The sequence below is a fragment of the Rhinichthys klamathensis genome, unplaced genomic scaffold (assembly GCF_029890125.1).
Source record: "Rhinichthys klamathensis goyatoka isolate OS25496 unplaced genomic scaffold, OSU_Roscu_1.1 h1tg000070l_1, whole genome shotgun sequence".
Classification (NCBI taxonomy): domain Eukaryota; kingdom Metazoa; phylum Chordata; class Actinopteri; order Cypriniformes; family Leuciscidae; genus Rhinichthys; species Rhinichthys klamathensis.
The window spans coordinates 154,947-169,270 of NW_026606613.1; the positions used below are offsets into that span (position 1 = coordinate 154,947).

Here is a 14,324-nt window from a genome sequence, read left to right on the forward strand (position 1 = left end):
GTTTGTGCCACTGGTAAGACTTCCAATCGTCCTCCAGATGGGTTACTCCAACCGTTGTCTGTCCCTTCGAGACCCTGGTCCCATATAGCGCTAGATTTTATTACCGCCCTCCCGCCCTCCCAGGGCAAGACGGTCGTTTTGACCGTAGTGGACCGGTTCTCGAAGGCGGCCCATTTTATTCCCTTGCCCAAATTACCTTCTGCCAAGGAGACAGCGGTGACTGTCTTAGATCACGTCTTTCGTCTACATGGCCTCCCGGCAGACGTGGTCTCTGACAGGGGTTCCCAATTCGTGTCCAAATTTTGGCAAGAGTTCTGTAAATTACTGGGAGCGACTGTGAGTCTATCTTCGGGCTACCATCCCCAGAGCAATGGGCAAACCGAGAGAGCCAACCAGGACTTAGAGAGAGTGTTGCGATGTTTGGTGTCTAAGAATCCTTCCTCCTGGAGTCAGCAACTTTCATTGGTGGAGTACGCCCATAACTCGTTACCAGTGTCATCCACGGGCCTATCTCCGTTTGAGTGTAGCTTAGGGTACCAGCCACCAGTTTTTTCTAGCCTGGAATCCGAAGTCGCGGTCCCCTCCGCCCACGCCTTCGTCCAGAGGTGCCACCGCACATGGACCAGAGCCCGTGAGACTCTGCTCCAGGTGGGGGCGCGCACCAAGGCTAAGGCCGATCGCCACCGGTCAAGGCCACCCGTTTACGTCGTGGGTCAAAAAGTGTGGCTTTCTACCAAGAACATTCCGCTCCGCTCCGTATCTAATAAACTAGCCCCCAAATTCATTGGCCCGTTTACTGTCACCAAGATCATTAGTCCGGTGACAGTCCGCCTCAAACTTCCTCCAGCGTACAGGAGAATTCACCCCGCCTTTCATGTTTCCAAATTGAAGCCCGTTTTTCGTTCTCCCCTTAATCCGCCGGCCCCGGTTCCCCCACCGCCGCGACTCGTAGATGGGGAACCCACTTATTCGGTTAATCGTATTCTGGACTCGAGACGGAGGGGACGCGGATTTCAGTATTTGGTGGACTGGGAAGGTTACGGTCCAGAGGAGAGAAGTTGGGTTCCTGCGAGAGACATTCTGGATCAGTCCCTTATTGATGATTACAATCAACAGGTAGGTCCTCCTGGGAGCGCCAGGAGGCGCTCCTAGGGGGAGGGGTACTGTCACGGTTCATGAATTCATTGACTCTTTCTTGCGCTGTGTTTGTGTATGTGTGTGAGTGTGGGCGTGGTCGCTGATCAGCCGCTGATTGTTATCAGCGCCAGCTGATTCTGATCAGCGATCTCTATTTATAGCCTTGGTTTTCGTCTTGTGTTTGTCAGATCGTTGTTGGATGTTCCCCGTGCTGTTTGGTCTTTGCCTGGTGTCTGCTGTTCCCTGTTGGAGTTCGTCTGTTCCCGTTGAAGTTCGTGTTAGAGTTCTGTCTGTCTGCTGTCATTTTGGAGTTCCTGGTTTCTTCTCTTCACGTCACGGGTTCGGACTGTTTCACCATCACTCGGGAGGATCATCACACTTCTCAGCACCACGGAATTGGGTTGCCCATTTGCCCCTGCGCTACCATTGTGCCCTGGACTGAGTTTACCTGTTCCTAACGTTTTCTCTAATAAACCTGGTTTATCGCTATTGCATCTTCTGTCTTATTCCACCCGTTACAGAGGGGCTTTTCCCAGATGAACTTAATCTGTACAGCAAACAGGGCGTCTCTTCTCCCCTCTACCATCTCCTCCCTACTCTTCCTTTGCCTTGTCGGCCCGCCGCTTACCCGGTTCAACCCCTTTCCATACGTGAGGTCATGGATTGCAAAAGGACATAGAACTGCACTGGACACTAGGTGTAGAGAAAGAAGCAGGGGAATGGAGGCCCGGGGCTCTATGGATGCTGTATGGGCCGTTTTGGACAAATAGGCTAATGACGGTAGGAAGAAATCACAATTATTCCATGCTGTGTTTGTGTTTTTTATTGATTATTGGGTGGTCATCATTGCAATATATAGCCTACTATATATAGTTTAATTTCTATGTGTATATTTAAGTCCCACAAGTAGCCTGTTGCTGTTTATGTGGTCACATGATGGAGTGTTTGTCTCATCCAGTGTTTTTTTTTTTTGTTAATTTAATTGTCCGATGGATATTGCTGCTTGTGAAAACGATTGTTGCAGTGTATTTTTTAATTTTTTTATTTACATTTTGCACCCATGCAGTGCATGTTATGAAATTAAAATAAACATTGCCCTGATGTACACACAGCGTTGTTTAGTTTTTTTTTGTCAGAGACCTACGTAGGCAGTGTTATTTTTTTTTGTTCCGTTACCTCCAACCCCCGTTTTGAGTCGCCGGAGTCGCTTTTTATTGAATTATATGTGAAACATTTTCTTGAGGAAACTGCACATTTAAATATAAAGGTTACACCAACACGTTTTACAGTCTGATGTCATTGTATTATTTGCTATTATACAAAATTCAAACAAGTCAATGGAATATTTCCTCAATTTCTTTATTTTGTTCGCTTTATTATCCATTAACAGATGTTTTTAAATTCACTTTCTTCATTGAAACGGACTCAAATCTCTTTATTAAAATAATAATAATAAAATGTCAGAATCCTGAAACAATATGAGAAAAGTTTTGATGACACTATGAGGTTTAACCGACTTTCCTCTACTCATTAGAATTTAATTATGAATTAATTAATATATACTTTAAATCATGCACTTATTATTATACAATGTTATAATTTTATTAATTTGTATTTAATTTAGTAATTTGTTTTGTGTATGCATGGTTTGTTTGTTTTCAGTAAGTGGTTGAAGAGGATGAAACACTGCCCTCGTGTGTCTGAGGAACTGCAGTTTCTATGATGTGTGTGTGTGTGTGTGTGTGTGTGTGTGTGTGTGTGTGTGTGTGTGTGTGTGTGTGTGTGTGTGTGTGTGTGTGTGTGTGCGTGAGAAGAGCTACACTACAGTTCCTGTGTGTGTGTGTGTGTGTGTGTGAAGAGCTACACTACAGTTCCTATGTGTGTGTGTGTGTGTGTGTGTGTGTGTGTGTGTGTGTGTGTGTGTGTGTGAGAGAGAGAAGTGCTACACTACAGTTCCTGTGTGTGTCTCTGTGTGTGTGTGTGTATGTGTGTGTGTGTGTGTTTGTGTGCGTGCGTGTGTGTGTGTGTGTGTGTGCGTGCGTGCGTGCGTGCGTGTGCGTGCGTGCGTGCGTGCGTGTGTGTGTGTGTGTGTGTGTGTGTCTGTGTGTGAGAGAGTGAAACACTGCCCTCGTGTGTCTGAGGAACTAGTTTCTATCCCTTCTGATGGCCAGTGTGTGTGTGTGTGTGTGTGTGTGAGAAGAGCTACACTACAGTTCCTGTGTGTGTCTGTGTGTGTGTGTGTGTGTGTGTGTGTGTGTGTGTGTGTGTGTTATGATTCAATTTTCTTATGAAATGACAACTATTTTTGTTTGAAAAGCCTCCCATGATAATTAACCTGAACTGCAGTGGAATGAACCGATCATTACAACATATCTGCATTTTAGAGTTTATAAAAAAACCTCGACTGATGTTCCTCCCTTTTACATAAGCATGTAAGAAAACAAACATTTTAGTACCTTATACATTCGAGGACCTTATTCCTTTTATAAAACGGTTACCACACAATAAAAATATTAAAGTAAAAAAATATGTATTAGTGCAACTTTCATGAAGTAAAATCACTAAAAGCCTTCCTTCCGCTAGAAAAAAAACAGTCCCTGACCGTGAACAGCAACAACGTTCCAATGTGTAATATGCATGAAAGCTCAAATAGAAACAACATAGGAACTGCAGTGTTGCGCAGTGATAAATAGAGCCGTTGGGTGAAGCGGTCATGAATAAAGCACAGCTATTGACCAATCAGAATCAAGGATTGGAACTAACCGTTTAATAAATGAAATTAAAGACATGCACTGAGCCTGAGTAGGACATTTTACAGTGTTTAAATCTGTTTTGTTTTGTAAACCACTGAGCTACGTGTGTGCAGGAGCTATGAATAAAGTCTGTGTTGTCGTCAGTACTCTCTGGTGGATAAACTAAGTAATGAAGACACTACTAAATTACCTCAAACACATCTCTGCCAAAGTTAAGGTGCTAGTACTTTATTAGCATGTTATGCACCTTTATACTTGTATAGTCAACTCAAGTCATCCTCATTTATATAGCGCTTTTAACAATGTAGATTGTCTCAAAGCAGCTTTACAGAGATAAACATATAATTTAAGGTAACAGAGATTGGTTTGGTTTTATAGCGGTTCTTGAATAATGTTATTTCCAGCTAAATTTAGTTTTGATTGACTCACTTCCGTCGAAATGGTCATTTGTTATTAAATTAGGGGCTGATAAGACGACACCGTTCTCTCTAAACAGACTTTAAACTGAACCTGTGATAGACGGTGATGCGTTCACATGCGCATTAATAATTGATTCTGTAGTTATGTGCGTTTGAATATATGTGGCAATGTTTGTAATTCCCTACAAACCATGCCTAAATAAACTACTTGTACTACTCTACATTTCAGAGATAAATGTTGTACTTTTAGTTTTCAATGACAACAACATTCTATTCTTGAATACTTGAGAGAAACTAGCCTACTTTCATCTTTACAAAATAAACAGTATTAATATTATGTTTTGTTCCAGTTCAAGGCAGCTGTTATCAACAGAGTCTTTTTGCTCTCTTTCGTCTCAGAGTTGTGAAACCATTACTTGCCCATTTTTGGTCATGTCTATCTTCGACAACCACCTCTTGCTTATTAAAGGACACGGATGACATGTTTATCTTACACCCACGTTTTCACTTCCTTAATTGCTTCGTAAGTGTGTACCCAGACCATGTTGTCCCATTGACGGGTCTTTCTACTCGACTCCACAAGTTGCCAGAGATTATTTTATCTAACAGCTGTGTCTTCAGGTTTCTGCTTTGGTGGACGATGGCAATGATGGCCGTTTTGGCAGCAGTGCTTCTCACTTACGGAGTCTCTACAGGAATTGCAAGGGTAGGGTTGCTTCATTGTTACTGCTGTGCAATAACATCCATAAGATGACCAGAAAACAAGATTAATGTTCTCAAAATGTCTATTATTTCTTTGAAGGAGGCCCGTGAATCTGATGCTTTAGCTGGGGAAAACGGTGAGCTTCCACTGGACATGGCTAAAGACTCTGTTGACGACATGTACGATAAGTGTGAAGATAAAATGTGGAAGAACGTATCAGCATACCTAAGGAATGAGACAAACAAAAACCCATTATTTAAAGAGGTCTGGGGCAGCCATTATAAAAAAGGAAAAAGAGACGAACAAAAAAAATATCAGATTGCAGCAATTCGTACTTACACTGACAAAAGAGGTGTGTATCGTGACTTCAACAATGCAGTTCGAACCCAGGGACCCGAGTACGAGACCAAATTCGGGTATCACGCACTTCATTTTCTGCTGACTACTAAAGCTAGAGCCAAAAAGGAAAATCAATGTCTCACTGGCTACCGTAGAGTCAACGCAACCTTTAGCCAAGGTGTTGAAAACAAAGAGATTCGCTTTGGCTCTTTCACCTCAGCCTCACTGGATACGTACGCCAATGAAACCCAGTTCGGAAAAAAGTCATGCTTTGAGATTTTCACGTGCATGGGAGTAGATATCTCCGACTTCTCTGAATATTTGAACGAAAGAGAAGTGCTGATTCCTCCCTATGAGGTCTTTAAAGTCATAGAGATAAAGAACAGTTCAATGCATCCAGATCTTCCATGTGATGTGGTCTATAAAGTGAACAGTACAAAGACTCCTCTTTCCAAGTTGAATTGTTCTCTTGTTAAGTAAGCACTTTCACTTGTTTACATACAGTTAACAAAACATGTCAAATTTAAGATGCACCATTTTAAATAAATGATCTTTAACCAAGATTAATGTGAATGTGGATTTATTTGTTAACGATGACATTTCTCGACAATCTCAAGGTGTAGATTTTCTACTGTGCAACAAGTGTTTAAGAGAAATAAACACAGCTGCATAAAAATTAACCCTTACAGTTGTGTCATTGTTAAACTGGATCTGAATTAAAATGTTTAAATGAATAACAAGATTTAATACATTATTTATTGCCCATGTCATCTGTATTTAAAGTCAAGTCATCCTCATTTATATAGCGCTTTTAACAAGGTTGATTATTTCAAAGCAGCTTTACAGAGATAAACATATAATTTACGGTAACAGAGATTGTTTTGGTTTTATAGCGGTTCTTGAATAATGTTATTTCCAGCTAAAGTTAGTTTTGAATTGATTCACTTCCGTCTAAATGATCATTTGTTATTAAATTAGGGGCCACTAACACGACACCGTTCTCTCTAAACAGACTTTAAACGCGAACCTGTGATAGACGGTGATGCGTTCACATGCGCATTAAGAATTGATTCTATAGTTATGTGCGTTTGAGTGTATGTGCGCAGGTTTGTATAATTCCCTACAAACCATGCCTAAACAAACTACTTGTCTTGCCTATAAGTTTTGATACAGAATTTTATTTTATTTTATCACTATTAAATTGAATGCATAACCTTCATACAAAGTTACTGTGTGAAAACTGTCTTAAAAAATAATTAACACACTCGTGTTTCACAAGTTGTGCATGTTTATCGAATGTTTAAACACCTCGGCGTCTAACAGCTAAAACAGGAGAAGCTCTGAGTTCATCAAAAAGTTCACATGTTGATGAGTCTCCTGTCACAAAGCTTGATTGTGTCCAGTCAGATTTCTGAGAGGACTGTCTATATGTTTGAATGGTCTTTGATGCTTTTAGGTTGTAGAAAGTCCTCTTTACAAATCGATGATATTTTTGTACATCAATCTCACGAAAGTGCTTATACAGCCTACCACGAATTTAATTTCTCGTGCTATTTATACGCCAAAAATGTTTTTTTTTTGCATGCATAGCCTATGCAACGCACTGTAAATCTCTTGGGTAGGATTAGGGGTGTGGCGTGCGTGCGTAGTTTACACGCAAAAAACTGCGTATCATATACACGCAAAAACTATTTTTGGCGTATAAATGGCACGAGAAATTAAATTCGTGGTATACGCGCTTTCATGAGATCGGGCTGTGGAGCCGGAGCCAGAACACATGACTTTTAAACATTAAAACATATTTAATATTTAACTGCACTTTGCTGGAAACTGCATTTAAAACAGCTTTAAATAGGAATTAGTGAGGTTGCATATCATTTGATGTGTTCAGTTCAAGCTTTTCTCAACAGGAGGAGACTTTTTGTCTCTCTTACATGGAAATTTGCTTTGAATGTAAATGTGGGTTGAATGAGTACGCTAAGCTTGCAGAACTGTGAAGATAAGACCTCGTGGTCACTGTCATGAACCAGCTCAAAGATGTGACAACACAAAGGAAACCACACATAATTAAGAATTGGTGCAGCTTAGGAGTCCATCTTTACTGGTAAAATTGACAATATACTCAAAAGACCAGCTCATTTTAAACACCCAAAAGCGTCCATCCCTTTTCTACACCTGCTATTTTCCCTCTAAAGAACTAAAGACAGAGAACATGTTATTCTCATGTGTGATTAAGATGTGAGCGGTGGAGGAGGAGGCCAGCAGATGATGAACTGAGCAGCCGAGCTCTGTGTGATCAGGAAGTGACACCCATCAACTCATCAAATGTGTGTGTGTGTGTGTGTGTGTGTGTGTGTGAATAGCTACAGTACAGTTCCTGTGCGTGTGTGTGTGTGTGTATGTGAGTGAGTGAGTGTGTGTATGTGAGTGAGTGTGTGTATGTGAGTGAGTGTGTGTATGTGAGTGAGTGTGTGTATGTGAGTGAGTGTATGTATGTGAGTGTGTGTATGTATGTGAGTGAGTGTATGTATGTGAGTGTGTGTATGTGAGTGTGTGTGTGTATGTGAGTGAGTGTATGTATGTGAGTGTGTGTATGTGAGTGAGTGTGTGTATGTGAGTGAGTGTGTGTATGTGAGTGAGTGTATGTATGTGAGTGTGTGTATGTATGTGAGTGAGTGTATGTATGTGAGTGTGTGTATGTGAGTGTGTGTGTGTATGTGAGTGAGTGAGTGTATGTATGTGAGTGTGTGTATGTGAGTGAGTGTGTGTATGTGAGTGAGTGTATGTATGTGAGTGTGTGTATGTGAGTGAGTGTATGTATGTAAGTGAGTGAGTGTGTGTATGTGAGTGAGTGTGTGTATGTGAGTGAGTGAGTGTATGTGAGTGAGTGTGTGTATGTGAGTGTGTGTATGTGAGTGAGTGTATGTATGTAAGTGAGTGAGTGTGTGTATGTGAGTGAGTGTGTGTATGTGAGTGAGTGTGTGTATGTGAGTGAGTGTATGTATGTGAGTGAGTGTGTGTATGTGAGTGAGTGTGTGTATGTGAGTGAGTGTGTGTATGTGAGTGAGTGTATGTATGTGAGTGTGTGTATGTGAGTGAGTGTATGTATGTAAGTGAGTGAGTGTGTGTATGTGAGTGAGTGTGTGTATGTATGTGAGTGTGTGTATGTGAGTGAGTGTATGTATGTAAGTGAGTGAGTGTGTGTATGTGAGTGAGTGTGTGTATGTGAGTGAGTGAGTGTATGTGAGTGAGTGTGTGTATGTGAGTGTGTGTATGTGAGTGAGTGTATGTATGTAAGTGAGTGAGTGTGTGTATGTGAGTGAGTGTGTGTATGTGAGTGAGTGTGTGTATGTGAGTGAGTGTATGTATGTGAGTGAGTGTGTGTATGTGAGTGAGTGTGTGTATGTGAGTGAGTGTGTGTATGTGAGTGAGTGTATGTATGTGAGTGTGTGTATGTGAGTGAGTGTATGTATGTAAGTGAGTGAGTGTGTGTATGTGAGTGAGTGTGTGTGTGTATGTGAGTGAGTGTGTGTATGTGAGTGAGTGAGTGTATGTGAGTGAGTGTATGTATGTGAGTGAGTGTGTGTATGTGAGTGAGTGAGTGTATGTGAGTGAGTGTATGTATGTGAGTGAGTGTGTGTATGTGAGTGAGTGTATGTATGTAAGTGAGTGAGTGTGTGTATGTGAGTGAGTGTATGTATGTGAGTGAGTGTGTGTATGTGAGTGAGTGTATGTATGTATGTATGTGAGTGAGTGTGTGTATGTGAGTGTGTGTATGTGAGTGTGTGTATGTGAGTGAGTGTATGTATGTAAGTGAGTGAGTGTGTGTATGTAAGTGAGTGTATGTATGTATGTGAGTGAGTGTGTGTATGTGAGTGAGTGTGTGTATGTGAGTGAGTGTATGTATGTGAGTGAGTGTATGTATGTGAGTGTGTGTATGTGAGTGAGTGTATGTATGTAAGTGAGTGTATGTATGTATGTGAGTGAGTGTGTGTATGTGTGTGAGTTTGTGTAAGGGAGTGAGTGTGTGTATGTAAGTGAGTGTATGTATGTATGTGAGTGAGTGTGTGTATGTGTGTGAGTGTGTGTATGTGAGTGAGTGTGTGTATGTATGTGAGTGAGTGTGTGTATGTGTGTGAGTGTGTGTATGTGAGTGAGTGTGTGTATGTAAGTGAGTGAGTGTGTGTATGTGAGTGAGTGTATGTATGTAAGTGAGTGAGTGTGTGTATGTGAGTGAGTGTGTGTATGTGAGTGAGTGAGTGTATGTGAGTGAGTGTATGTATGTGAGTGTGTGTAAGTGAGTGAGTGTGTGTATGTGAGTGAGTGTATGTATGTAAGTGAGTGAGTGTGTGTATGTGAGTGAGTGAGTGTGTGTATGTGAGTGAGTGTATGTATGTGAGTGTGTGTATGTGAGTGAGTGTGTGTATGTGAGTGAGTGTGTGTATGTGAGTGAGTGTATGTATGTAAGTGAGTGAGTGTGTGTATGTGAGTGAGTGTGTGTATGTGAGTGAGTGAGTGTATGTGAGTGAGTGTATGTATGTGAGTGTGTGTAAGTGAGTGACTGTGTGTATGTGAGTGAGTGTATGTATGTAAGTGAGTGAGTGTGTGTATGTGAGTGAGTGTATGTATGTGAGTGAGTGTGTGTATGTGAGTGAGTGTATGTATGTGAGTGAGTGTGTGTATGTGAGTGAGTGTGTGTATGTGAGTGTGTGTATGTGAGTGTGTGTATGTGAGTGTGTGTATGTGAGTGAGTGTATGTATGTAAGTGAGTGAGTGTGTGTATGTAAGTGAGTGTATGTATGTATGTGAGTGAGTGTGTGTATGTGAGTGAGTGTGTGTATGTGAGTGAGTGTATGTATGTGAGTGAGTGTATGTATGTGAGTGTGTGTATGTGAGTGAGTGTATGTATGTAAGTGAGTGAGTGTGTGTATGTAAGTGAGTGTATGTATGTATGTGAGTGAGTGTGTGTATGTGTGTGAGTGTGTGTATGTGAGTGAGTGTATGTATGTATGTGAGTGAGTGTGTGTATGTGTGTGAGTGTGTGTATGTGAGTGAGTGTGTGTATGTAAGTGAGTGAGTGTGTGTATGTGAGTGAGTGTATGTATGTAAGTGAGTGAGTGTGTGTATGTGAGTGAGTGTGTGTATGTGAGTGAGTGAGTGTATGTGAGTGAGTGTATGTATGTGAGTGTGTGTAAGTGAGTGAGTGTGTGTATATGAGTGAGTGTATGTATGTAAGTGAGTGAGTGTGTGTATGTGAGTGAGTGAGTGTGTGTATGTGAGTGAGTGTATGTATGTGAGTGTGTGTATGTGAGTGAGTGTGTGTATGTGAGTGAGTGTGTGTATGTGAGTGAGTGTATGTATGTAAGTGAGTGAGTGAGTGTGTGTATGTGAGTGAGTGTGTGTATGTGAGTGAGTGAGTGTATGTGAGTGAGTGTATGTATGTGAGTGTGTGTAAGTGAGTGACTGTGTGTATGTGAGTGAGTGTATGTATGTAAGTGAGTGAGTGTGTGTATGTGAGTGAGTGTGTGTATGTGAGTGAGTGTATGTATGTAAGTGAGTGAGTGTGTGTATGTGAGTGAGTGTGTGTATGTGAGTGAGTGAGTGTATGTGAGTGAGTGTATGTATGTGAGTGTGTGTAAGTGAGTGAGTGTATGTATGTAAGTGAGTGAGTGAGTGTATGTGAGTGAGTGTATGTATGTGAGTGTGTGTAAGTGAGTGAGTGTGTGTATGTGAGTGAGTGAGTGTATGTGAGTGAGTGAGTGTATGTGAGTGAGTGTATGTATGTGAGTGTGTGTAAGTGAGTGAGTGTATGTATGTAAGTGAGTGAGTGAGTGTATGTGAGTGAGTGTATGTATGTGAGTGTGTGTAAGTGAGTGAGTGTGTGTATGTGAGTGAGTGTGTGTATGTGAGTGAGTGAGTGTATGTGAGTGAGTGTATGTATGTGAGTGTGTGTATGTGAGTGAGTGTATGTATGTAAGTGAGTGAGTGAGTGTATGTGAGTGAGTGTATGTATGTGAGTGTGTGTAAGTGAGTGAGTGTGTGTATGTGAGTGAGTGTGTGTATGTGAGTGAGTGTATGTATGTGAGTGTGTGTATGTGAGTGAGTGTATGTATGTATGTGAGTGAGTGTGTGTATGTGAGTGAGTGTATGTATGTAAGTGAGTGAGTGTGTGAATGTGAGTGAGTGTGTGTATGTGAGTGAGTGAGTGTATGTGAGTGAGTGTATGTATGTGAGTGTGTGTAAGTGAGTGACTGTGTGTATGTGAGTGAGTGTATGTATGTGAGTGAGTGTATGTATGTGAGTGAGTGAGTGTGTGTATGTGAGTGAGTGTATGTATGTAAGTGAGTGAGTGTGTGTATGTGAGTGAGTGAGTGTATGTATGTATGTGAGTGAGTGTGTGTATGTGAGTGAGTGTATGTATGTAAGTGAGTGAGTGTGTGTATGTGAGTGAGTGTATGTATGTGAGTGAGTGTATGTATGTAAGTGAGTGAGTGTGTGTATGTGAGTGAGTGTATGTATGTGAGTGAGTGAGTGTGTGTATGTGAGTGAGTGTATGTATGTAAGTGAGTGAGTGTGTGTATGTGAGTGAGTGAGTGTATGTATGTATGTGAGTGAGTGTGTGTATGTGAGTGAGTGTATGTATGTATGTGAGTGAGTGTGTGTATGTGAGTGAGTGTATATATGTAAGTGAGTGAGTGTGTGTATGTGAGTGAGTGTATGTATGTGAGTGAGTGAGTGTGTGTATGTGAGTGAGTGTATGTATGTAAGTGAGTGAGTGTGTGTATGTGAGTGAGTGTATGTATGTATGTGAGTGAGTGTGTGTATGTGAGTGAGTGTGTGTATGTGAGTGAGTGTATGTAAGTGAGTGTGTGTATGTGAGTGAGTGTATGTATGTAAGTAAGTGAGTGTGTGTATGTGAGTGAGTGTATGTATGTAAGTGAGTGTGTGTATGTGAGTGAGTGTATGAATGTAAGTGAGTGTGTGTATGTGAGTGAGTGTATGTATGTAAGTGAGTGTGTGTATGTGAGTGAGTGTATGTATGTAAGTGAGTGTGTGTATGTGAGTGAGTGTGTGTATGTATGTAAGTGAGTGTGTGTATGTGAGTGAGTGTGTGTATGTGTGTGAGTGAGTGTGTTTATGTGAGTGAGTGTGTGTATGTGAGTGAGTGTACGTATGTAAGTGAGTGTATGTATGTGAGTGAGTGTATGTATGTGAGTGAGTGTGTGTATGTGAGTGAGTGTGTGTATGTGAGTGAGTGTATGTATGTAAGTGAGTGTGTGTATGTGAGTGAGTGTGTGTGTGTATGTGAGTGAGTGTGTGTATGTGAGTGAGTGTATGTATGTGAGTGAGTGTATGTATGTAAGTGTGTGTATGTGAGTGAGTGTATGTATGTAAGTGAGTTTGTGTATGTGAGTGAGTGTATGTATGTGAGTGAGTGTGTGTGTGTATGTGAGTGAGTGTGTTGCGCTCACTACAGCACGGGTGTTTGGTAGAGAACGCAGGTTAATAGGTGGGAGGTTCACCTTCCTGATTGAAGGAGGAAATAGTTAAGCATTGAAACGCAAATCAGTGAGATCTTAAAACGGTGTGATATCATGAGCTTGAGATATACGCAGAATCAAGAGTTTGTTTGCATGTTATCTCGTCGGGAGAGACGCGCCACCGGTTTATAACTGTTCGGTTTTCCAAGAATTTCCCCACCAAACGGGGCGTCAGGAGAGAACACGTTGCATAACTCAATTGTGGTTTTGTTTACTTGGATTTTTTTTTTAATAAAACCATTATTGTCTCTGTTAACCTCCACTGACAGATATATAGTATTCTGTCGGGGGTTGGTCCATTCCCTTGAAAGGTAGTTCAAATAATGGTAAAGAAACAAAGTTCTAAGAGTCATTGGTCTCCCACAGGAATGAGGACTACCAGTCTCCTCACATCTCTCCGTAGGATGACTGATGTCGGCTGCTGAGGGATCCTCTTAAGTTGCCCACTCACTTGGGAGGCAGGAAGGCCTGCACATGCCTTAACATCAGCATCTCTCACAAGTCCTTTCTTATCAGGAATCCAAACAATGTCACCAATTTCTACGTTCTTTTGGGTCCGGTGCTACTTTGGTCTGATGAATAAGTTAGGTCCGGCGAGTTCGCTCCACTTCTTCCAGAACATATCCACACCTATCTGGATGGACCTGAGACGGCGCCAGGGATGAATACACAAGTCAATTCCTCTTGTATCTCCACTTTGCCTTGTCCTCCCGAGAAGCAAATCATTGGGAGTCAAATACTCTACAGAGTCCTCTTGTTCTTGTGCTCTAGCGTCAATCGGCCTTTCATTTGTGAGGTTAGCTGCCTGGAAGAAAAGTGTTTGGAGCTCACCCCAAGTGAGTGAGTTTGTTATGCCTCCAAGTGAGGGCTCTTTTAACAAGTTTAACTGCAGCTTCCGCAGCCCCATTACGATGTGGTGCGTCAGCCGGATGAAAGTTCCATGCCCACACTGTCCCATTCTTGGCGGCTTTGTCCTCTATGGCTACTTCCTGTAAAGTCTCCAAGTACCTGTGCAAGTCTTGTAGGGCAGGTTTAGCTGCAATTAAATTGGTACCCCTATCTGACCACAATTTTCTGGGATTGCCTCTCATTGCTACAAAGCGAAAGTAAGTTTGGAGAAAGCTTTCAGATGATTGATCGTCAACTAGATCCACATGAACTGCTCTTGATGCCATACAGCAGAATACTAGGCCCCAAACTTTCTTTCCTGTTCTTTTCTTGACAGCATCCTTGATCTCAAAGGGGCCAAAGAGGTCAAGTGTGGTATATTCAAATGGGTTAGCAAGCTGTGATCGTTCTGGCGGCAGGTCACTCATCATTTGTTGGCACATCTTACTTTTTCTCTTGCGACATTCAATACAGTCATTTACAACTTTCTTCACTATCCTACGACCCTGCATAATCCACGCCTTCCTCAGGGTTCTCAAGTTTT

At 41.7% G+C, this 14,324-nt stretch overlaps 2 protein-coding genes across 2 annotated transcripts in view; one reads left to right on the forward strand and one right to left on the reverse strand.

The window, feature by feature from the left end:
- The window catches only part of LOC130084985 (small integral membrane protein 10-like protein 2A), a 168,588-nt gene that overhangs the window by 144,049 nt on the left and 10,215 nt on the right, over positions 1-14,324 (reverse strand). The window lies entirely within an intron of this gene.
- On the forward strand, positions 4,803-5,831 carry LOC130084973 (GPI-linked NAD(P)(+)--arginine ADP-ribosyltransferase 1-like). The gene is made up of 2 exons (XM_056250515.1): positions 4,803-5,015; positions 5,112-5,831. The coding sequence occupies exons 1-2, from the start codon at positions 4,950-4,952 to the stop codon at positions 5,829-5,831; spliced, it is 786 nt and encodes a 261-aa protein (XP_056106490.1). The 5' UTR covers positions 4,803-4,949.

Bases quoted from the DNA above. Each gene is read 5' to 3' on its own strand.
- LOC130084973 (XM_056250515.1), top strand. From the start codon at position 4,950: ATGGCAATGATGGCCGTTTTGGCAGCAGTGCTTCTCACTTACGGAGTC. The intron at 5,016-5,111 runs GTAGGGTTGCTT...ATTTCTTTGAAG, and splicing joins TCTCTACAGGAATTGCAAGG to GAGGCCCGTGAATCTGATGC.